This window comes from Botryllus schlosseri, chromosome 5, assembly GCF_051294905.1.
Source record: "Botryllus schlosseri isolate E-star chromosome 5, Bs_hap1, whole genome shotgun sequence".
In the NCBI taxonomy this organism is placed as follows: domain Eukaryota; kingdom Metazoa; phylum Chordata; class Ascidiacea; order Stolidobranchia; family Styelidae; genus Botryllus; species Botryllus schlosseri.
The window spans coordinates 10,855,599-10,879,606 of record NC_137240.1 but is presented as its reverse complement, the minus strand read 5'-3'; the positions used below and the strand labels follow the sequence as shown (position 1 = coordinate 10,879,606).

At 39.7% G+C, this 24,008-nt stretch overlaps 4 protein-coding genes across 7 annotated transcripts; 3 read left to right on the top strand and 1 right to left on the bottom strand.

The window, feature by feature from the left end:
- Positions 1-439: 439 nt before the first annotated feature.
- LOC145439938 (uncharacterized) lies at positions 440-1,854 on the top strand. Its single transcript, XM_080317604.1, has 6 exons — positions 440-793; positions 857-1,019; positions 1,078-1,128; positions 1,188-1,249; positions 1,319-1,549; positions 1,691-1,854. The coding sequence occupies exons 1-6, from the start codon at positions 661-663 to the stop codon at positions 1,852-1,854; spliced, it is 804 nt and encodes a 267-aa protein (XP_080173730.1). The 5' UTR covers positions 440-660.
- A 4,420-nt stretch (positions 1,855-6,274) lies between these two features.
- On the top strand, positions 6,275-8,786 carry LOC145438995 (TBC1 domain family member 24-like). Its single transcript, XM_080316406.1, has one exon. The coding sequence runs from the start codon at positions 6,519-6,521 to the stop codon at positions 8,421-8,423; it is 1,905 nt and encodes a 634-aa protein (XP_080172532.1). The 5' UTR covers positions 6,275-6,518; the 3' UTR covers positions 8,424-8,786.
- Positions 8,787-8,852: 66 nt separating this feature from the next.
- LOC145438996 (GPI alpha-1,6-mannosyltransferase 2-like) lies at positions 8,853-14,215 on the bottom strand. 4 transcript variants are annotated; one of them, XM_080316408.1, is made up of 5 exons: positions 13,924-14,215; positions 13,705-13,856; positions 11,818-11,969; positions 9,799-9,942; positions 8,853-9,714 (listed from the first exon to the last, which is right to left on the bottom strand). In XM_080316408.1, the coding sequence occupies exons 1-5, from the start codon at positions 13,990-13,992 to the stop codon at positions 8,906-8,908; spliced, it is 1,326 nt and encodes a 441-aa protein (XP_080172534.1). In that variant the 5' UTR covers positions 13,993-14,215; the 3' UTR covers positions 8,853-8,905. The 4 variants fall into 4 exon arrangements, with proteins under 4 accessions (XP_080172534.1, XP_080172533.1, XP_080172536.1 ...); XM_080316407.1 differs by having other exon boundaries at positions 8,853-9,738; positions 13,924-14,211; XM_080316410.1 differs by lacking the exon at positions 11,818-11,969 and having other exon boundaries at positions 8,853-9,738; positions 13,924-14,214.
- A 7,930-nt stretch (positions 14,216-22,145) lies between these two features.
- Positions 22,146-23,516, top strand: LOC145438991 (acyl-CoA:lysophosphatidylglycerol acyltransferase 1-like). Its single transcript, XM_080316401.1, has one exon. It carries the CDS (start codon positions 22,230-22,232, stop codon positions 23,367-23,369), a length of 1,140 nt encoding a protein of 379 aa, XP_080172527.1. The 5' UTR covers positions 22,146-22,229; the 3' UTR covers positions 23,370-23,516.
- Positions 23,517-24,008: the final 492 nt, after the last annotated feature.

Here is a 24,008-nt window from a genome sequence, read left to right as displayed (position 1 = left end):
ACTGGTTCTCTAACTTTTTTAGACACCCCCCCCCCCCCCCTTTATGACAGTGAATATTTCGTACCCCCCTTATCGTCATAGCACACAATGAAACCATAAAGTTAGCAATCCTTACATATAGTTTGATGGTATGGAAGGTTATGACTGTTGATGAGAGAATTCTCCAATACGAAATTCAGACTATACACCGAGCAATAACCATAAAACGGAGGTGAATCGGGCCAAGCGCGGAAAAGATTTCAGTTAACCAGAGCGTCGCGCCCCGTTCAGATGCTTTCACGCCGCCCAAGGGGGAGGGGGCACGCCCCCAGTTTGAGAACCACTGGTTTAGCCTATATTGTACTTCACAAAGTTTTCTGTTGCTACTGAAGTATGGGAAACAGCGTGACTGAATTATCTAGTTATAACGCAGCACGCATAGAACACCGATGTAGATATAGGCTAATTTTTACATGTGGTGACTGTTCACTAAGGCCTTGATTTCACGGGGAGCGAGTGAGACGGCCGAGCCGTAGCGAGAACGAGCCTTGCGTTTTCACTGATGCCGTGACAGTGATCGCTAGCACTGGCGCCACCACGCGGTTCGAGACAATGGTGCAGAGTAGTCGAGAAAAGCGCGCGAGAAAGTTGTATTGCTACGAAGCTGCGACCTGAAGGAAGATGGAGGAAGAGCAATTAATTGTGGAAATTAGGGCATATGAGTGTCTGTACAACATGGGCATCAGTGCGTATAGGGACACAGTTCGCAAGGATAATGCATGGAGAAACATAGCCGATTCATTAAAAACTACTGGTGAGTGCTTCTTTTATCGCACTACGTTACCGCCGTATGCATACAAAGTTTTGCTTCTTTCAGTGGAAGATTGCAAGAAAAGATGGCGGGCAGTACGGGATAAATATCGGAGAGAGTTGGACAAAGAAAAGAAGAGCAACCGGTCTGGATCGGGAAGAAACTGCTGCGCTGAGTGGGAGATGATGCCGCGGCTCGAGTTCCTGCGTCCGCATACGACGAATAGAAAGTGACTTTGCAAAAATGTCAATAATATCCATCGATATCATTTCATTTTTTTTTGTCAGAACTACTTCGAATTTCAGCAGTAAGCGAAGTGCCGTAGTGCTGAATTCAAGGTACAGTCGGAGTAAGATTGCAGCATTTGTTTCTAATACAACTCTCGAAATAATTTTAGTGCAATATCCGACAATGAACATTCAGATGCGGGATGTTCAATTCTATCCGATGGCTTCCCAGGTTCGTAGTTTTCAAGCTCAATAAAAATCAATTTGACGCGTCATATTTGCTACCCTATACCTAACCCAGAATATACAACACTGGATTTATCGGCACTGTGTCCTGATCAGAATGACGAGTTTCTGCTAGAGGGTACAGCTGAACCACCACTCGCTGCTCCTGAGCCGTCAACCAAGAAGCGCAAGACAACTGATGACCAAGATTTGACACAAATTTTGGGAGCAATAAACAGTCTAAGTGAGTCTTCCAACTCATGCGTGCTCTATTCATCAGTGGGTAGGCTACTTCTATCTTTTCAGAGTACTCAAGTAGTGCTATTTGTCACATATTTTCATTACTTATATATCCTACCGGACTACTTCAATTTCTACTTGAATAGCAACATTAACTACTTTTACCACATCGGTAAGTGCTCATCAAATCAAATGTTTCATTTTCCAGATCGTCCGCAACAATGTGAGCAGAATAGTGCTGTGATGGTCTTTTTACGGGGCTTGGCCAGCCCTCTATCCCCTTTGAGCCCTCAAAGGCAGATGAAATTTAAAGTTCAAGTATGGAAGCTCATGGCAGAGCTAATGGAGGGGGATATTGAAGCGAACGACTAGACACGTCTGTCTCAATTAACTCTGAATAAATCTTGTGAAACTTAGAAACCAGTGTATTCGTAAATGTCAGGAACATGCAAGGCAACAATAAATTATAGTAAAAAACAACTGTAAGACTGAACAGCAACATAACACAAAACACGTGTTGCTCTCCTATATCAGAAGTCCCATCAAGTTCTAAAGACATGATCTGACTGCCAAGGCACAGATCCTTCACTACCCACGAAGTAATCAGCATAGGCAGCGCGAACTCTTGCAGCTTCAGAACTGTATGGTCTCCCCACTATCCGGAGCCTAGTTAAGTCTGTAGCGAGGTTTGCTGATTCTTCATTGTCTGTAGGTTCAGGCAAACCAATTTTCTCATCGCATAAAAAATTATGAAGGACTGTGCTTGCTTTGACGATAGTGTCGACATGTTCAGGTGCTGCATCAATGCGTCCATACAGTACTTTAAATCGAGCAACCAATATGCCAAACGCCATTTCAACGACTCGACGCGCATGAGAAAGTCTGTAATTGAAAATCCTTTTCTTATCATCCAGATTAGAGCTGGAATAAGGATGGAGTAGATTCCGCTTTAAAGGGAACGCCTCGTCCCCAATAAACACTGGTGGAACAGATTCAGTCTGACCAGCTAGAACTTTATCTGAAGGCAAGTCCAACTCTTCATTAAAAAGCATTTTGCCAAATGTAGATGATTGTAAGATCCGAGAATCAGGACACTTTCCGAACCCACCAACATCTACCACAACAAATTTACAGTTTGCATCGGCTACGCCAAGAAGTACGACACTGTAAGTTTTTTTGTAATTGAAATACATGGAGCCTGAATTTTTTGGTGCACGGATTTGGATGTGTTTTCCATCTACTGCTCCTAGGCAGCTGGGAAATTGACATTTTCTTTCAAATTCCTTGGCAATCTTTGCCCATGATTCTTTTGTTGGCGATGGCATCACAATTGGCTGCAGAGCATCCCAAATGGCTTTGCAGGTTTCAGGAACAATTTTTGACAAAACTGTCTTGCTCATTCTATACCTTGTTGCAAGATTTGTATAGGATCCTCCGTGAGCCAGAAAGCTGTGAAATATAATTCAAATTTGAGGACTTGACATTTCAAAGCACGGCAAAAAATCGCGTTCACACGGCCATGATATGCAACAAGTAATGGAAAGGGATGAGCAAAATCGAATCACAGCCAATACAAATCAGTCTCATACAGGTCGGTTCCCAGAAAGAACTGTCATTGGAAGTTAGCAATGAAAAGCGCAACAACAACAATGAGGTCATCCCGTTGATTCGATTCATACATGATGAAAAATCATTCAATTTAGGACAGTAGCCTACTAACGAACCTCAGTATCTCTTAAGCTAATCTGCAAGCTTACAAGAAACCACTCTGTCATAATAACAAAAATCTTGGCCTCTTGTCAAGTTACTCTGGTTCAAAATTAGTGATTCGTTTTTCCCACCCTCACGACAATTTAAAGAGAATCTTCCATCCATTCCCAAAATAGAATTTCAATGATCACATCAATAATTAATATACTTACTGCAGGGTTACTCCCAGGCGCTCTTCGGCACTGATAGGCTTCCTCATGTTTGTTGTAATCTTGGTTATAGATTCTTTGACATGATCAAGGAGTTTATAGAATGTTTCAGCTGGCATTCTAAAATATGTCCGGTACTTTTCCGGTCGGTGTAATCTCAAGTCCGGCACTAATATATGATATTCACCTGTAAATCAAAAGAGAATATGTATATCAAGGTATTAATTCAAAATATGTTGTTACTACGCAATAGAAAGATACACTGGTCAACACGTTTTTTGTGTAAGATTTCACAGGAAATTGGCCACCAACGCTAATTTATATATTACCGGTAGGCGGTATATTATACAAATTCATGCACATTTATAGGTTGTGGGCAATATTTTACATATTTTTCTAATATTATTTGTTTGTAGCAGATCATTTAGCAATATTGACCAGCATCATTGCATCGCCCATAATAGAATTCCATATCGGAATGATTTCAGTTGACAATCATTGCCGATGCAACAACGAAAAAGTACCGGTAAGGTCAACAATTTAGATATACCTTTTTGCTCCCTGGTTCGGAGATCTTCACCAACCCAGAATCTCCTCTTCTGTCTTTTTTTATGTTTACAATAAACATACGCAGCTACTAGCACCAATACTTTGTCCTGGTATTCATTCCAGCAATGTTCGCAACTATATTCCACTTCCATAGCGGTCTAGAGGTCTGCTTGTCTAGCAACGCTCGCAAATTTCTCGTTGCGATACGTTCTCGAAACGCGCCACAACCGTGCGGGAACGAGAAAAAGTGAGCGAGAACGAGCGAGTCAACGGAAATCTCCAGCGAGGCGTGAAGCAAAGAAATAAACAACGACATTCGCTCGCCGTGAGAATGCACGCTCCCCGTGAAAACAAAGCCTAAGGCCTTAAGGTAGGGTTGCCATACGTCCGGAATTTCCCGGACATGTCCGGAATTTCACAGAAAAATCTGCGTCCGGGAGGAATTTCAAAAATATGCCTAAATGTCCGGAATTTTGAAGGCTTGAAGCAAGCTCAAAAGTTTTTCGTAAATCAACATAAACAATATTATTTTCAAGTAGATTTATGCTATTCAAAATTGTTCTTCGCGCCGCGCGCGAGTTAACGCAACGTATATTGGTATTAGTATGGACACCAGGCACCAACCTCTCCAAAAAATGCAATCAAAAGTAATATAAATAACCATCATTTACTGAAATAAGTCTGATTGTAATCGGCAATTATAAGCTAACGGAATATTCCTAGAGTTGGTTAAGGCCGATTGGATGCTTCAATCACAGACAGTGGTTCCAAATCTTGGGGTCGTTCGCCTTTTTCTGGGGATCGCGACTATGTTGGACGTAATCAGCTTCCTATAGGCCGTGAGTAAGTTTGGGTAAGCTGAATTTTTTTTTGGTAATCAGCTCATCAAGTTTTGACCTTTCCCACGAAACATTTTCAAGTGGGAAAAGAGGTCGCGACCATAAAGGTTGGAAATCACCGGACGTGCAACCTGCTGGTGCATTTTTAGTAGCCTAATATATGGAAGAATCAATATTATTGACAGAATTCATACATAAAAGTTAACAGCCAAATGCATATAGTAAGTGCCCAACAAGTTACATCGACTACCCTATGGTGGGCCCAAGATCAGTGCCTTTTTGGGCGGAAGGGGGGAGAAAAAAAGGTTGTTTCGAACCTGATTAAAACATATATACAGATAGCCCACCAACCTATCAGTATGGCAGGGCTGTCAAACACAATCCTGACAGGCCAGACACGGCCCGCCAGATGATTTCATCCCGCCCGCGGAGGAATCTATTGCAGACCCTAGCAAGTAGCAATCACCAGAGCTCACATTAAATATGGCCCAATTCATGACCTATGTTCCACTCCATTCCTGTATAGTGTATACAGTCGATTGGCAATGCTTTTCTAGTGTGACGTCATATTCACGGTCAATGAGTTACACCTCATTTTAAAATCCGCTAGTGGGCGCTAAAGAGTGTCCGGAATTTGCTTTACAAAAATATGGTAACCCTACCCCTCGTCGTCATCCTGGTTCGTACCTGATTTTCACTGATGCGACAAATTAATGATTGATTAAATGTTATTAATTATGTTGTGATTGTCAGGTTTCCATGAAAATGTAATTGAGCAAAATTTTGATCAAATTACAACACAAAATAGAAATGCTTCAATTACAATTACTATTACAATTACATGAAAAAATGTAATAATTACATTCATCTCAATTACAAATTACAATTGATACAACTCTGACACACACACACACATAATGTACAACGCTACGTACAAGACACACATTGCGATGTAATGGACAGAGGGGGATACCGAACGACCAACCGGTTGGGGTCTCTTGAACTGGCACCCACCTCGACCTAGTGCCCGATGTCACAGTCTTCTTCGATGTTATTCTTTCTTCGTCGGTTATTTTTCTTATTTTAGAAGCTATTTCATGCTCTTTTTCTTTTTTTACCGGGTCCTATTTTCTCGACTTTTTTGTCGCCGCAAGAACAGCAAGCACGGGGGGACAAGGAGCCCAGAATAACAACCTACGACGGCGGTAATCGAACTGGGATCGCCGGCTTGGATGGCGCCGGCGCTTAACACTACGCTACCCCCCTCATATTTTATGATATATGGTTATGCCATAGATTCAGGGACTCTAGTTCTAGATATCCCCTAATAGATTTGACATTAATTTTAAAACTAGTGTATCTTTTGTCGATTTAGTGTTTTTTCACGAACCTCGGGTGGCAACACTGCCAACACGGTCTTACCATAGCAATTTACACCGTCGTAAATTGCTATGGTCTTTTACCGTCGTCTTTGCTCCCTTTGCTCACGTAATATTTGACAGGACCGCTGTCATCGTAGCTCAATCAATAACAAAGCCACTTTTCGATTTAGTTCAGCGGCGAAGGAGCAGGACTCTATTAGCTTTGGAGTTTGCAGCTGAAAGCCTGAATCGAATTGCCGAGTTTGTATACGCATGTCTACGCAATCTCTTAATAGTTTCCAGTCTTTGATATTGACGTGATATCCTGTGAAATATCATTTCACAACCGGTTTCATAAGGCTGATGCTATGGAGAGAATAGTGGCTGCGGGAGACTCTAGTACACCGTTCTCACACTTTGTTGATACCAAAAAGATTTCCAAAGAATGGTTATATCGACGGGCCTCGCCGACTACTGTCACGAATGTCGGAGTACTACCTCTTGGACATGGTAAGAAGAGTATCAAGTCATTTCTTCGTGAACGACTGTTTCCACCTACGCACGACATCAGAAGCGTTCTGTACAAGAGCCTGGCAAAGAGGATATCTCACAACTCCAGTATGTTTTCTGAACATATGTACCAGGACTTCATCGTAGAATCATTTCCCAAAGTGGAAAATTCTTCTGATATCCCTTTGCCAAGTTTTGTCTCAAGTGAGAGTGACATACCGACCTACCTTCTAAATGAAGTAGGGCAATTTGAATTGAGGCGAATTCTATTATGCATCAACCATCAATTCCCGCATGTTGTATATTGCCCCATATTACCGCCAATAATATCGCTTCTTTTACACTATGACGACTCGCCAAGCCAAGTGTTTGCACACGCTTGTCATTTAATTTTTAGTAACGTTAGATCAATCCACTACATTGACCTGAGCGAGGCCGAAGGTGCAATCTCGACTGATATTTTGAAGGATTTTGTCAAAAAATTTGCTGCCACTTCACACAAGGCTCTATTGGGGTTATCTACCAATCCAAGCGATATTTATAATCATTGGCTTGGTGTGCTGTTCCACGCGTTACCTTTTCCGTATTTAGTTAATCTCTTTGACATGTACCTTGTTGATGGATATAAGGCATTGTTCCGAATGGCGATTGCTGTATTGAAGTTTTACAAGCGAATGGGTTCTTCCAGTTCGAATGATATCCTGAATGCTATCCACGAGTTCGTTAGTGAGATCAAAAGTAAAGTCAGTGTGTCTTTGTTGTGTCGTAAGGCATATGGAATCAAGCTGCCTCCTACCAAAGAAATCCGAAAGTTATATCAAAAACGTCTCGTGTCTGGACGCTATGTTCCGAATGCATTGAAGCATGCCAACCAAGATGGAAAAACTCCTTGGAGATACATTTATCTTGTCCGAAATGTTACTTCGAGTAATCTCGACGAGAATCTATTCTCAAAGCTATACTGCTGGTTACCTTCAAGAATCTCTGCGCTTCGTCCGACCATGATTTTTTCCACAGAAAAATCTGGATATAGCATTGATGCTTTGTTCAGAGCTTCTGATGACCGTGCACCGAGCCTGCTCGTCATAAAGACCACAAGCAATTATATAATTGGAGCTTATTTATCTTCTGATTGGTCGGAAAGGTCAGATAAGTCATTTTTTGGCACTGGAGAAACCTTTCTGTTCAAGTTATCGCCCGAAGAAAGATATTATCCATGGGTTGAATCTGAAGAGAAACATGGTTTTGCGAGAGGAATGAGTGTCAATAACGATGATGGAGCCAACAGCGTTTGCAGCTCCCAAGTATCAGACATGAAGTGGTATTCTCCTGCTGGAACTAGGACAGGTCATGGAATTACATTACCCCACATCCGACTTGATTCGGGTACAACATCGGTGGCTAGCAGTAATCGAGAGAGCAGGGAGAACTTTGTGCTACCCCCTATCGTGAGCAGTCCTGTGTTTCAAGATTCTTCTCCATCGCCGTCCTCGTTGAATGCCACAGATTCGAAAAGTTCAATGAAGGTCCGCCAAAATCAATCCATCGAAGGCAGTAAGCCGTCAAAGCAAAGTACAGAACTGTTCATGTATGCTGATGACAATGGGATTGTTGTCGGTGGAGGAAATGGTTACGGGCTGTTTTTGGATAATACATTCTTGAACTGCACCACAGCTAGATGTGATACGTTTGCGAATGATCCCCTTGTACCAGAGGAAAAATTTGTATGCGCATGTGTTGAATTGTTTGGATTTACTGACTAAGATCGACCGGCGACCAGACGCAGTCTGTCAACCAAAGGCATCATTGTTAACTCCCATGTATATTCATACCAAATGTACTCTACATCAGCCAGACGGCCCAGACCTACATTATTTGTGAGATCAAAGTGATTCACTGTGCTAATATCAAAGTCGATTAGTGTTGCAATACCTACCAAATTTTATAGTATATTTCAACAACAAATAAGCAACACTAGATGCCAGATGTTGTGTATATTTTTGCGAACATATAAATTGTATCTAAGATATGTATTTTATCCTTTGTTTTGTAATTTGATTCTTGCCGTTTTGCGTTGAATTTAAATACACAACTGAATATTGTCAATAAACTGCCATGACATTCTGTTTCCATTTGTGTTGAAAATGGGCTACATCCTGTATCAATGAAGTAAATCGGATCAATAGGCTATATAAACTGTGATCAATCATGTGCGTTTATTACCTAACAGCATGATAACAGACTTTTATGTCCAAGGTAGAAAATTTACGTGCAACAAAGTACCGATTGAAACATATGTGGCGAAATATATGCACAAAAGCTTAGAGCGTGGTTGTAATATTCCCCATACTGCACGAGCCGTGCTAAATGAACAAGGATAAGCTACAGCTGATTTTTTAAAATCAGTCATTAAAATTGAAGCCGCTACCCAACAAGGGAAAGGAGAACTAGAAAATATAAACCTTGTGATTACTTCAACGTGCATGAATAAAATCCCGAATAAGCAAAGAAATAATACATGAACAACATAAACAAATATATCTTTGGAAGCCAACTGCAGCTTTTTACTATTGCTTTGTGAGAAAATTGAGAATAAATACTCACGGACACCGTACATGGTTAAAATTATGCATGGCAATGCTAGAATGATATTAGGGATTTTACGGAACTTATAGTACTTGAGGAAACCCACACCCCAATGAGCACTCTGAATACGGCTGTATAATATAGGAACCTTGCCGTGACACCAGTCTGAGTCGCCGGCTGACATATCATGAACATCGCCACAAAATTGCAGATAACCAATAATATTGACTACAGTGAATGGTAGAATTATTGCAAGCGTCATAACAACAGCTTTACACATCTGTTGAGAATATTGAATGATACTTTGAATTTTGCATTGCATCACATCTAAATGTCCGTGAACAATATTTTGGATCACAAACTGAATGACGAGATTGTAAATTGGAAATCCGGCATTCACTATGCCATTTGATCTGGTTGCAGACGCAAACATGAATAGAAGCGTCGATTTCGTGAGCGATCTCTCTTCTAAGAAAACCAAGGCTTGGAATACTAAATATAAAATCACCTGTAAAGCCAATGTTGATACTCCTACCATAAGTTTCCACTTACCACAAAATGCATAAAGAGATTCGGTGTAATTTGTAGAAAAAAATATGCTAGCTGGATTAAAACAGTGCGCTACTGCAGATAATACTGCAAATCTCTCATCTTTGTAAACTTGCAGAGTTAGGTGATACAATGCTGCAACCGACCCTGAAATACGTTATGTATTAATGTAGTTTACTGAGGAAACCGTAGTAACAGTGAATAGCGATTACGATTTTACAAATGATACATGGTACAGCCAAGACCATGTTTACGCGATGGCAACAAAATGAATGATATGATTTTGGCTTAGGTTATACCAAGTTGCTGCTAATGTTGCAAGATGGTCAGCGACTTCTATACTATGCTTTATTAGTTCGACCTTAAGTAGTAGGCCTAGCATACTAGGACAACTAGAATTATCTAAGTTAAGAGCGAAATCTAATTCTAATCTAATTTGTGAATTGTTCTTCTGATCTAATTTTGATTCTAATCTACTTTTTTGTTTTCCATCAAATATCTATTTGACCGCAGCATTTTGCAGCGAATTAACAAGAATATCCCTCTCGCACGGGGAAATCCAGTGCCAAGCCGCCATCACATTACTTACACCGTACAGAAATAGTAGTTCCAGTGCGACGCATAATAGCCATGATGGCATAGTAGCTTGTTCGTTTGTTTTATTGAACAATTGTGACGCTTATCGCCTAATCATGTTATTTGTGCCATGATAATGAATGTTGTAATATGCATTGATCATTATTTGCGTTCTTCCAAATTCACAGATCAGATCGCCGGCTGCAAAATATGACCTCGCGGGCCGCGTGTTGATGACCCCTAGTATAGTGCAAAACGAGCAAAGCTTGCTATACACACGTTGTTCATTGTCGTGGTTGTGAGACTCCACTGTGATTGGATATGAACTGAACTTTTAGCAATATTTATTTCTCATTCACAATTTCATTCAATTTCCAAGTTTTTCCGAATTTAGTAATTCTAATTTTATTCTAATTTGGAAAAAGCTGTGAAGCTCTAATTCTAATTCTAATCTAATTCGGAAAAAGCTGTGAAGCTCTAATTCTAATTCTCATCTAATTTGGAGAAATTGTGTAGCTCTAATTCTAATTCTAATCCAATTTGGAAAAGCTGAAAATTTTCTAGTTGTCCAAGTCTTCAAAGGCACAATCTTTCAGCACACAAGCTATGTTACCTAGTGGCTGGAAATTATTACTGCTAAAAATCAGGGTTGTAATGACTCGACTCGAGTCACGATTTTCAGATGACTCGACTCGAGTCATTTTCTCAAAATACGAAAATGACTCGACTCGAGTCAATCTGTGTATTGACTCGACTTGGACTCGAGTCATTGCGCATGACTCGAAGCAAGTCATTGACTAGAGATTCAGACGGCCAAGACCGACATTTCATTGTAATTTCGAAGCCAACACACTATTGGGATTTCGTTTGTTGGTACTGGTGTTCGAAAATGCGACCAGAAACTGCTAAAAGTTAGGAAAATTGACATATTATAAATGCGCACCATTCAATATCACCAAACAGAGTTAAAAAAGTGGGTTTAGGAAGACTTTAACTGGAAACTGAGCAGTCAACACAATGACTTGGACACGGACTCGAGTCATAATACCATGACTCGGACTCGATCCTCCGTTCGCTGACTTGGACTCGGACTTGACTCGGTGGGAATTGAAAATGACTCGACTTGACTCGAGTCAAAAATATAAAAGTGAGATTGACTTGTGACTCGGAGCCTAGTGACTTGGTTACAACCCTGCTAAAAATCAAACCGAACTACTAGAACCAACTCTACAAAACGACATAAATTCAAAAGGTCATGGCATACAAGACATCTAAAAAATCAGTTGTATGAGGGTCTACAACTTGAGATCAAATTTCTAAGATGGAAAAATTCATTGCAGATCACAGTAGCCATGGCCACCATTGATGATTTTTGTCAATTCACTTGTGAAGGGCACGTTGGCATGGCAGATGATCTCGTAAATTTCTTGACAAATCAGAACTTACCCACAAAACAGATGGAATTCAGTATTATTCCGGATAGCAGAAGACATGAATGATACGACAACGAAACTGGCAGTATCTCAAGCATTGTAGCAATTGATCGAACCGTCAAAGGAAACAATGGAAAAAATGCGTACATCTGCTCTTCTTTATATCTAAAAATTTAAAAGATTTATTTCTGATTGATCATAGAAGTCGAATAGGGTGAAGAACAGTGGACACTGGACAGGTATGAACCCTGTCAGGTAACTAATGAATATACTCAGAAATGTTTAGTATTCTGATCGTTGACAACTTAGTACAGTACTGATACCTTTGCAGAGTACTAAAGTAGCTTTTGCCGACTTGCATTGTTTATTTCAGTGGATGTATTTTAAAATTACTTCCACTCAGAGATGATCAGTAACGAAGCAATTACAGGTATACTTTTTCTATAAAAGCTACTCAAGTAGCCTAGGCTTTCAGTACTTGTATCACTAACTTAAGTTTTTAGAGTACTCCACTTCTACTTTGAGTAGTATTTAATTAAACTAATTACTTCTCACAGTAATTAGTTTAACTAAACGCATTATAAACTAGCACTCATTAATACCGTACGGGAAATTTTATAATTTTATTGTTAGTATTGATGGATTGGCTAAAAAATGTCATTTTTCCAATTCTGATGAACAATGGACATATGTGTGAAAACGTCACAAAAACCATGTGAAATAGCTATCACAGTTACTACTGAATATATCATTAGCGATTTCGAATCAGTGGCAGAGATACATCTTGCAATTTTGAAAGTAGCCACATCTCAATAACTGACAAAAGCATGTGAAACGCCGGGCAAGTCTACTTTATGAAAATACTTACATTACATGAGTTGGCTACTTTTCAGACCAGAACAGTGTTGGGATCAAGTCACTACCTTCGAGTCACGAGTCATCTCGAGTCGTTGCAGATTTTGACACAAGTCAAGTCAATCGCTTTTCGAAGGTGACTTGAGTCAGGTCACTCGATTTTTGGAGGTGACTCGAGTCAAGTCGAGTCAAGTTAAGTCAAGTCACAATTCAAGTCAAATTGAATGTTGGAAGTATGAGTGATGATTCAAAGTCATAACAATTTGCCAGCTGCGTAAAACACAGATTTATTGGCCATTTAGCTTAAATCAAATAACGAATATGAAGTTAAATATGCAAGCAAAAAGGCGATAAATCACACACGCACACGTAGAAATGCTAATAAAATACGTTATTAACTAGTTGCATGCCACAGTCTGTTATTATCAGCCAAAATAAAGGATCGAAAACGAAGCTTCGACAAGTTTCAACAAATTGATATGGTACGATACACTATACCCATCTACAGATCCGTGAGAATATAAACGCAAAAACTATATTCATTCGATTTAAATCATACAGGAGGGTTGTAAAGGTGAGCACTGGTCAATGTAAGCGCTGAGTCGACTAAGAAACAGAGATACGTTGCTATTAATCTACTACTACTACTTAAGTCGCGCTCATTTCATTTGCGGCCAATTTATTTGTGATGTAACAATGGAGGACCAGCAAAACGTACAATAACGGTATGACTGCTTGCTCTCACAAGTGTCAGCGCCGTATCGCGAATAATCCGAACATGCACATGGTACAGTGATTTAGTCGACACCATTTACTTATTGATGACTTGAAATTGACTCGTAAATTTTGCTTCGAGTCACGAGTCAATCCACATTTCTGAAGCGTCAAGTCAAGTCAAGTCATTTTTGCGAAGTGACTCGAGTCAAGTCAATGCAAGTCATACGAAAAAGTTGACTCGAGTCATCTCAACCCTGGAGCAGAAATATAGTGGTACAGGTACAGCAGTCTACGTCATCCAGCAAAATAAATGTACAATTGTACATACCCATTTTCTGCAATGAATATGAAGTACTTCGCATCCCATTTATCGAAGCCATCAAGTGAGTTACGAACGATACGATCAAGGATTCCGATATCGTGAGAACTCTCTGGGTTAAAAGCATCAGCTTCATGGTCCGGCAGAAGGTTGAAAATAGCCTGATTCATCATGTATAGACACTGAATTACCCTCTATTCATAATCTGATTCAGTAATGCCCACGCACCTGCAATCCAAACACGACAGTCCGTGACAACGCAGCGACTTTCAATATATATCGCAGTTCTTTCTTCATACCGTACTTTAATTTACACTGCAGATACCGTACTGGTGAGATACCGTACAGAATACAATTTCACAACCTAGGCAATTTCAGTGGCAACTAGCTGGATATTCAATGGTGTTTAAGTTATACTATAGAGATTGTCCTAAAATCCTATAGCTATACCATAGCAATTTATAACTACCATACAGCTTCCATGTTATTGCTTACGGTTGCAAGCACAAATTCGATACAACACATAGTAAATACTCAACTCGTCCTGGCGAAATTTCGGCGAAATCTCTGTGATCACGTGAAACACTATTACTGCGAACTCGGAATATTAACCCTCAACTCGCCGCTGGGCAATATTCCACTATTCAATAATAGAAATGTTAGGTTATTCTAAACAAATATAATATCTCTAATACCTATACATCTTCTATTCACAGTAAGACCGGCTAACGAGAATCAACTTGACACATTAGTGCCATTTTCACTGTCGCAATATTCCGCTTTTCGGACATATCGCCGCGATTCCAAATGGGCGACAGATTCCAAAGTATGCTCAGTTCCAAGATTAATTCAAGAATGTTTCGCCAATATATTTCACACAATCAACGTATTATCGGAAAGGTCTTTCATAGTACTTTAAAAGAAAAATCTACATTCAGAGTGATTATTGGCCTTTTTGTTTTCAATACGACTACCAACCTTAGATAATATTGCGCTATCAGGCATATACCCGCCATTCCAAATGTGCGACGGATTCCAAAGTATGCCCAATTCAAAGCTGAATTCAGGGGTGTTTCGCCAATACATTTCACACAATCAGGGTATTATCGGAAATGTCTTTTAAAGTACTTTTAGAAAAATCTAAATTCGGAGTGATTATCGGTCTTGTTTGTTTTCAATACGACTAACAACCTTAGATAATATATTGCGCTATGAGACATATACCCGCCATTCCAAATGTGCGACAGATTCCAACGTATGCCCAATTCAAAGCTGAATTCAAGAGTGTTTCGCCAATATATTTCACACAATCAACGTATTGTCGGGAAGGTCTTTCAAAGTACGTTAAGAAAAATCTAAATTCAGAGTGATTATCGGCCTTGTTTGTTTTTTAATACCACTACCAACCTCAGGTAAAATTGCGTATCGGACATATGCCCGCCATTCCAAATGTGCGACAGATTCCAAAGCATACAAATTCCAAGCTGAATTCAAGAGTGTTTCGCCGATATATTTCACACAATCAGGGTATTATCGGAAAGGTCTTTCAAAGTACGTTAAGAAAAATCTAAATTCGGAGTGATTATCGGTCTTGTTTGTTTTTAATACCACTACCAACCTCAGGTAAAATTGCGTATCGGACATATGCCCGCCATTCCAAATGTGTGACAGATTCCAAAGCATACAAATTCAAAGCTGAATTCAAGGGTCTTTCGCCAATATATTTCACACAATCAACGTATTGCCGGAAAGGTCTTTCAAAGTACGTTAAGAAAAATCTAAATTAGGAGTGATTATCGGCCTTGTTTGTTTTTAATACCACTAACAACCTCAGGCAAAATTGGGTATCGAACATATGCCCGCCATTCCAAATGTGCGACATATTCCAAAGTATGCCCAATTCAAAGCTGAATTCAAGGGTCTTTCGCCAATATATTTCATACAATCAGCGTATTATCGGAAAGGTCTTTCACAGTACTTTAAGAAAAATCTAAATTAGGAGTGATTATCGGCCTTGTTTGTTTTTAATACCACTACCAGCAACCTCAGGTAAAATTGCGTATCGGACATATGCCCGCCATTCCAAATGTGCGACAGATTCCAAAGCATACAAATTCCAAGCTGAATTCAAGAGTGTTTCGCCGATATATTTCACACAACCAAGGTATTATCGGAAAGGTCTTTCAAAGTACTTTATGAAAAATCTAAATTCAGAGATGATTATCGCCCTTGTTTGTTCTGTACAGTGGTTTTATGCAGTGCATGTTGCGGGTTTGTTGATGATCCATTTATCAAGTGGAATTGTAGTCGTCGTGCTGTATTATACGCTAAGATCTTATGTAAGTGAATTAATCCCCGCTGACATCATGAGACTTCGCTTGATGTATGAACTGAGCATGAACACTAAACTGTTTCGCTATAATACTCTGTTTTGTGAGTTGAGCCGACATTTGCAAGTGTAAAAACTGATCGCAAGACGTGGACACCACAGAACGGTAGCTTTCATAATTCCGTGGTCAACGAACGATACGCCCCTGCCTAATGTTGAATACTTCAAATACTGATATGCAGTCTAAACATTGTTTGGTCAATCCTATTACTCAGCTATTCGGTATGTCGCGGAGGGTTGCCCGACATATGAGCATGCGACACAATGGAAAACGACAGTTCAGCATGGAACACATCAGCATGCGTCACTTCAGCATGTGACTGTATAACCCAAAAACTTACCCTAACTCGAAACATAGCCTAACCTAACCTAACCTAGCCTAACCTAACCTAAAGCCTAACCCTAACCCAACCATAAATCCAACCCTAACCTACCCCTAACCCGTAATTTAACCCACATGCTCATGTGTCGCATGCCAAATTGTCGCATGCCGAAGTGTCGCATGCTGTAATGTCGCATGCTCATATGTCCTCGGACCGTCGCGGAGGACCGACCGAACTAACGAACAACGTTTTCAATTCTACGATACTTAGACCACTATTTCGAAACACGGATACAACTTCAACAACTTGTTTATCTTCCAACAAAAATCCAAGTAACCCCAATATATGTTGAAATATATTAAATACTTGCACAATACATCTTTGTAGAATGTTAGCAGCTCACTGCCGTTACGTGATAGCTTAGGTACAAAAAATCAATACATGGCAAACCAATATTGTTATTATTATTATAGATAGTAAAAAATGAAGTAGCGCTTATCGCCGGTAACGGTCTGGTGCACCTCGTGAGTAAACGTTAAATCAGTAGAAATACATATCAAAAGTTCACATTAATCACAGCAATATATGATGCGCGTATTTACAACATGATAAAAGAAAATAGTCGATTGTGTCAGGCAGAGTTGTAACCAAGTCACAAGGCTCCGAGTCACAAGTCAATCTCACTTTTATATTTTTGACTCGAGTCAAGTCGAGTCATTTTCAATTCCCACCGAGTCAAGTCCGAGTCTAAGTCAGCGAACAGAGGATCGAGTCCGAGTCATGGTATTATGACTCGAGTCCAAGTCCAAGTCATTGTGTTGACTGCTCAGTTTCCAGTTAAAGTCTTCCTAAACCCACTTTTTAAACTCTTTTTGGTGATATTGAATGGTTCGCATTTATAATATATCAATTTTCCCCACTTTTAGCAGTTTCTGGTCGCATTTTCAAGCATCAGTACCAACAAACCAAATCCCAATAATGTGTTGGCTTCGAAATTACAATGAAATGTCGGTCTTGGCCGTCTGTATCTCGAGTCAATGACTTGCTTCGAGTCATGCGCAATGACTCGAGTCCAAGTCGAGTCAATACACAGATTGACTCGAGTCGAGTCGAGTCATTTCCGTATTTTGAGAAAATGACTCGAGTCGAGTCGAGTCATCTGAAAATCGTGACTCGAGTCTGACTCGAGTCGAGTCATGACTCGAGTCATTACAACCCTGGTGTCAGGTAGAAAACGGAAGTCAAATGTAGGAGAATCAATACACCCAATTTTAAACAAATGCCCTATTAGTAGTTAATGACCTGGAAAAAGGAAAAAAAAAATATTATCATGTCGACGCGATATTCCAAATGACGATATTCGGTCGAAAACGGACGGACGCAATAATTCATCCGCAATTTCATTTCCGGGAATGCCGCTGTGCCGCTGACGGCTACGTCGATGCCCGAATGATCCGTTCAAGATAAGGATACATTTCATGAAGCCAATATTGTAATATTACCACTGCCGATTGAGTTCTTCGGTCAATCGATTCATATTTTCCAGAACTTGTTCATATGTTCTCTTCTCGATAATCGATAGATACATCAAAGCAACTTCAGGAAAAACAACCCATTTGAAATATTTACTGCAATTATAGGTTGGCCCCAATTGCGTTACGAGCTCACTTTCTTTATGCACGAAAGCATTGTTCAGAACTGGTCGCGAAAAGTGTCGGGTGGATTTGTATTCGTCACCTGTGGTCAAACTTCTTATCCATCTTTCATGCGTGATACAAGTCTTACTTCTGATATAATTTAATATCACTTCAAGTTCGTCGTTCCAATGTTCTCTTCCAGAATCCGTCGTTACAGGTAAGATCATTTTTTGTAATTGGCTGTATTTTCTTTCGAGAAATAAAGCATGATACTGATACCGAACTTCACTCTTCGCCTCCTGTAATGTCAGATTAGCAATTTTTACAAAATTTTGGCATATCGCATCGCCCATTTCCTTGACTTCATCATTGGCATCCGCAATAATCGATGGCAGTACTTTCATAAAATATTCGGTCTGGGGTGACGATTGCAGAGGCCTTCGTTTTGGATGTTTTTTAACATAAAGAAAGATGTATCCCGATCTAGACATGACATCGAAGGCTTTTTTCGAATCCACAAATCTCACATGTTCGTCGTCGCATAGCTGCACCGATCTCTTTGGGCTCATTAAATATGCAGTATAATGCCCGTTTTGGAAGGTTCCGCTGTGTGCGATCACCGCCTTGAGGGCATATCCAATCAGGATTTGGTTAGATTCTTGGATGTCCAGATTTCTACTGGGAATAACGACATTTTCCAACTTTTCAGCTTCATCGTTCAAACGGTTAAGGCGCACGGTCACTATCCTTGGAGTCTCATTGAATTTGACATTAATATCCATCATGGAACCACATTTTCCACATGTTCGTTTCAAAATTTCAAATGCATCAGCTATCGTTTTCACTCCGCAATCCACGTCGAACATTTTTTGATGGTATACGTTTCTGTTTGATTTATATTGCATGTCTCACATTGTGTGATCTTTTCATACTTCAATTCGTGCTTCAATCCCAGCTCTTTCAATACTTTCGGCAAATGTGACATCCAAATGAAGTCACAACAATCGTGCTGACTACCAAATTCCAAATGATTTCCGTCGCATACAGCTCGAACAGCATTCATTAGCCCGTCAAGTGCAACCGTCTTCAAGTTTGTCAATGGAATGAGTATATTTGTGATTTCCGGATGAATTTGCACACTGTCGTCCATAGGCCCCGACACCAGTCGTATGACATGAGAGTATACCTGTACAACGCCGATAATACGCTGATTGTATGAAATATATTGGCGAAAGACCCCTGAATTCAGCTTTGAATTGGGCATACTTTGGAATATGTCGCACATTTGGAATGGCGGGCATATGTCCGATACCCAATTTTGCCTGAGGTTGTTAGTGGTATTAAAAACAAACAAGGCCGATAATCACTTCTAATTTTGATTTTTCTTAACGTACTTTGAAAGACCTTTCCGGCAATACGTTGATTGTGTGAAATATATTGGCGAAAGACCCTTGAATTCAGCTTTGAATTGGGCATACTTTGGAATATGTCGCACATTTGGAATGGCGGGCATATGTCCGATACCCAATTTTACCTGAGGTTGTTAGTGGTATTAAAAACAAACAAGGCCGATAATCACTCCTAATTTAGATTTTTCTTAAAATACTTTGAAAGACCTTTCCGGCAATACGTTGATTGTGTGAAATATATTGGCGAAACACTCTTGAATTTACCTTGGAATTTGTATGCTTTGGAATCTGTCGCACAATTGGAATGGCGGGCATTTGTCCGATACCCAATTTTACCTGTGGTTGGCAGTGGTATTAAAAACAAACAAGGCCGATAATCACTCCTAATTTAGATTTTTCTTAAAGTACTGTGAAATACCTTTCCGATAATACGCTGATTGTATGAAATATATTGGCGAAAGACCCCTGAATTCAGCTTTGAATTGGGCATACTTTGAAATATGTCGCACATTTGGAATGGCGGGCATATGTCCGATACCCAATTTTGCCTGAGGTTGTTAGTGGTATTAAAAACAAACAAGGCCGATAATCACTCCTAATTTAGATTTAGTACTGTGAAATACCTTTCCGATAATACGCTGATTGTATGAAATATATTGGCGAAAGACCCTTGAATTCAGCTTTGAATTGGGCATACTTTGGAATATGTCGCACATTTGGAATGGCGGGCATATGTCCGATACCCAATTTTGCCTGAGATTGTTAGTGGTATTAAAAACAAACAAGGCCGATAATCACTCCTAATTTAGATTTTTCTTAAAATACTTTGAAAGACCTTTCCGGCAATACGTTGATTGTGTGAAATATATTGGCGAAACACTCTTGAATTTACCTTGGAATTTGTATGCTTTGGAATCTGTCGCATAATTGGAATGGCGGGCATTTGTCCGATACCCAATTTTACCTGTGGTTGGCAGTGGTATTAAAAACAAACAAGGCCGATAATCACTCCTAATTTAGATTTTTCTTAAAGTACTGTGAAATACCTTTCCGATAATACGCTGATTGTATGAAATATATTGGCGAAAGACCCCTGAATTCAGCTTTGAATTGGGCATACTTTGGAATATGTCGCACATCTGGAATGGCGGGCATATGTCCGATACCCAATTTTGCCTGAGGTTGTTAGTGGTATTAAAAACAAACAAGGCCGATAATCACTCCTAATTTAGATTTAGTACTGTGAAATACCTTTCCGATAATACGCTGATTGTATGAAATATATTGGCGAAAGACCCTTGAATTCAGCTTTGAATTGGGCATACTTTGGAATATGTCGCACATTTGGAATGGCGGGCATATGTCCGATACCCAATTTTGCCTGAGGTTGTTAGTGGTATTAAAAACAAACAAGGCCGATAATCACTCCTAATTTAGATTTTTCTTAACGTACTTTGAAAGACCTTTCCGGCAATACGTTGATTGTGTGAAATATATTGGCGAAAGACCCTTGAATTCAGCTTTGAATTGGGCATACTTTGGAATCTGTCGCACATTTGGAATGGCGGGTTTATATGTCTGATAGCGCAATATTATCTAAGGTTGGTAGTCGTATTGAAAACAAACAAGGCCGATAATCACTCTGAATGTCGATTTTTCTTAAAGTACTGTGGAAGACCTTTCCGATAATACGTTGATTGTGTGAAATATATTGGCGAAACATTCTTGAATTCATCTTGGAATTGAGCATACTTTGGAATCTGTCACCCATTTGGAATCGCGGCGATATGTCCGAAAAGCGGAATATTGCGACAGTGAAAATGGCACTAATGTGTCAAGTTGATTCTCGTTAGCCGGTCTTACTGTGAATAGAAGATGTATAGGTATTAGAGATATTATATTTGTTTAGAATAACCTAACATTTCTATTATTGAATAGTGGAATATTGCCCAGCGGCGAGTTGAGGGTTAATATTCCGAGTTCGCAGTAATAGTGTTTCACGTGATCACAGAGATTTCGCCGAAATTTCGCCAGGACGAGTTGAGTATAGTAAATAGTAAGTAAATAAATTGTAAATAAATGATAATAACAGAGAACACAAGCACTCGAGCGTGATATGAAATTACTGATCTGTTGCGAACATCGCTGACTTTGGTTTACAGCTCAGTGGCTAAAAATCATACACTTGTAAGTCCAGAGATATGTAACATAATCAATTAAAATTAAGAAATATCTACACTACAATTCATCCTACTCGTAACATCACAACGGCACACTTTCTACAAGACGGCTTTCTTCTTACCTGAGGTCTTACATTGAAGATTCATATTTTTGTTTTACTCGTTGGTTGGCTGCTTGCGAGAGCATAAGTATGGAGGTAGCACATTCGCTCTCGTGTCGTCTACTGGATATCAACCCATTTGCTAAAATGATGTCCACTCCAATCGTCACTTACTTGACAAAGTGGACATTCAGATGAGATACTTGGGAAACTCCTATTTTCAATCGGATTGTTTCAGTTATAAGAATGAAATTCACCTATCGTATAGAAAAGTCATGCTTAACTTGTTATTAGCGATCGTGACGCCAACATTTCGACACCACTGATCCTAGTTCATATCTGACAGATTTCGGTTATGCCGGAGCGCCGGATATTTCTATTATACATCAATGGCCATCGGCATGTAAACAGCGTTTTTGTAGCGGTTGAGATTTTACTTGGATGTGAGGATTCTCCAAGTGCAAACCGTAGTCGGTCTTCCTTCTATTGCTGAATATGGGATTTCGCAAGAAGTTGCTGGGCTATTGTCGCATTTTGTTTTGTATATGCAACAACTTCTATGCAGTTCCAGTCTATTTTTCTTGTTTTGTTCTATTTCAACCCTTGAGACTAGTGTCACCTCGTAAATTTTGGTTAATCGAGGGTTGGTTATTCGAGAAGTTGGTCTCCATGGTCGGATTTTGGGCCCAGTTATCAGGGCATAAAATCTATATGTCTGGTGATGACATATCATCGTTAGTAAACGATGAAAGTATCGTGATCTCCAATCATCAATCGACGGGAGACGTACCTCTAATGATGTATACTCTGCGTGGAATAAAACATTCTTTGAGAGATATAATGTGGATTATGGATTGGATACTACAATTTACTAGTTTCGGTTGGATCGCAAAATGCCACGGAGATTGCTTCATACTACAAGGATCAGACATAAGAAAGTATTCTTTCTTATTGAGTGGTACAGAGGAGGAAATAAAAGCTCGACAGGGAATTGAATTTAAGCAGCATTTATGTAATGTGTACAAGCAACTAGACAGGAAATGGATGGTTCTTTTTCCAGAGGGTGGCTTTCTGTATAAGCGCCGGGAAGGAAGTCAAAGGTATTGTAGAAAAATGAATCTACCAATTCTAGAACATGTGGCATTGCCTCGTGTTGGTGCTATGAAAACTATTCTTGAAGAAGTTGGAATTGCAAATCCAAAGTCCTGTAATCATGAAGACCACACTCTGTTTCACGGCGTTGAATCAGTAAATGGACTTGGGAGCTCAGGTGATAAGAGCATAAAATGGATTATTGATGTCACAATAGGTTACCCGAATGGTGAGCCAGCAACATTTTTATCCTGGATTACGGGAATTGGCGGACCGAAAAGTATATATGTACACTTCAAAGTGCATCATGCATCAGAAATACTGCGCAGCAAAGCAGGTGGCGATGGTTATGAAGTTTCCGATCAGTGGTTGTATGATAAATTTATTGATAAGGAGAAACTGTTAAAAGATTTTTACTCGACGGGAAATTTCCCAACCGGAAAGTTGGGCATGAAGGAGATGAAATGTTTCACTTTTCAAACCTTGATAGGGCATTTGTTTTGTCTTATTCCGTATGCTGTGATCGCGTGGATGTTGTTTTGATCAGCTATTTTCAATCCTACCAGAGCTGTAAGCTCAAGTAATTCATGTGAGATGAATCGACTGTAGTTAATCATTGCCTTATTCAGTTTTATGGAAATATACTTGTTAACCTTTATCTCGCTAAAATTAATTTGTACATCTACTTTACCTGTATTCATTGCTTACTGTGGTATTAGTCTGCATAGCATAGAGCTGATTTTGCGCCATATTCGAATGCAGTGTTTGATTGTTATCACTGACTACTAGTTCCGTCACTGTCATCTTGAATCTTTCCCAATGTTTGTCTCATTGGTTCAATTACTGCTAGATGTCCTGAATCCTGATCATATTCAGCTATAGGTAAACTTGAAATTTTGGTGTTGCAATTCTAGTTGATTAGGAACAACTGCACGACCTAAAGATGAGTTGCCGACGGCATGCGATTTTCAAGCCGCCTGTCGCGTGACACTAACTACTCCTTTTTCCAACCGGTAATATAGTGTGTTTATCATTGATTGCTAGATGGGCTATGTTGCCATAAGCCCGTAACAGTGCATTTTTCTGCTTTGTTTTCAAGTGCATGTGTGATCAATGAATTTCTCTGTTGAACTGATGAAATGTGGTATAAATACTACAGATCGTTCTTTCAATGTGTTAGAG

Bases quoted from the DNA above. Each gene is read 5' to 3' on its own strand.
- LOC145438995 (XM_080316406.1), top strand. From the start codon at position 6,519: ATGGAGAGAATAGTGGCTGCGGGAGACTCTAGTACACCGTTCTCACAC.
- LOC145438996 (XM_080316407.1), bottom strand. From the start codon at position 13,992: ATGAAGAAAGAACTGCGATATATATTGAAAGTCGCTGCGTTGTCACGG. The intron at 11,970-13,704 runs GTATGTACAATT...TTAAATTTTTAG, and splicing joins ATATTCATTGCAGAAAATGG to ATATAAAGAAGAGCAGATGT. The intron at 9,943-11,817 runs GTAAGTTCTGAT...AACGTATTTCAG, and splicing joins GAATTCCATCTGTTTTGTGG to GGTCGGTTGCAGCATTGTAT.
- LOC145439938 (XM_080317604.1), top strand. From the start codon at position 661: ATGGAGGAAGAGCAATTAATTGTGGAAATTAGGGCATATGAGTGTCTG. The intron at 1,020-1,077 runs GTGACTTTGCAA...TTTTTTTGTCAG, and splicing joins CCGCATACGACGAATAGAAA to AACTACTTCGAATTTCAGCA. The intron at 1,550-1,690 runs GTACTCAAGTAG...TTCATTTTCCAG, and splicing joins GCTACTTCTATCTTTTCAGA to ATCGTCCGCAACAATGTGAG.
- LOC145438991 (XM_080316401.1), top strand. From the start codon at position 22,230: ATGGGATTTCGCAAGAAGTTGCTGGGCTATTGTCGCATTTTGTTTTGT.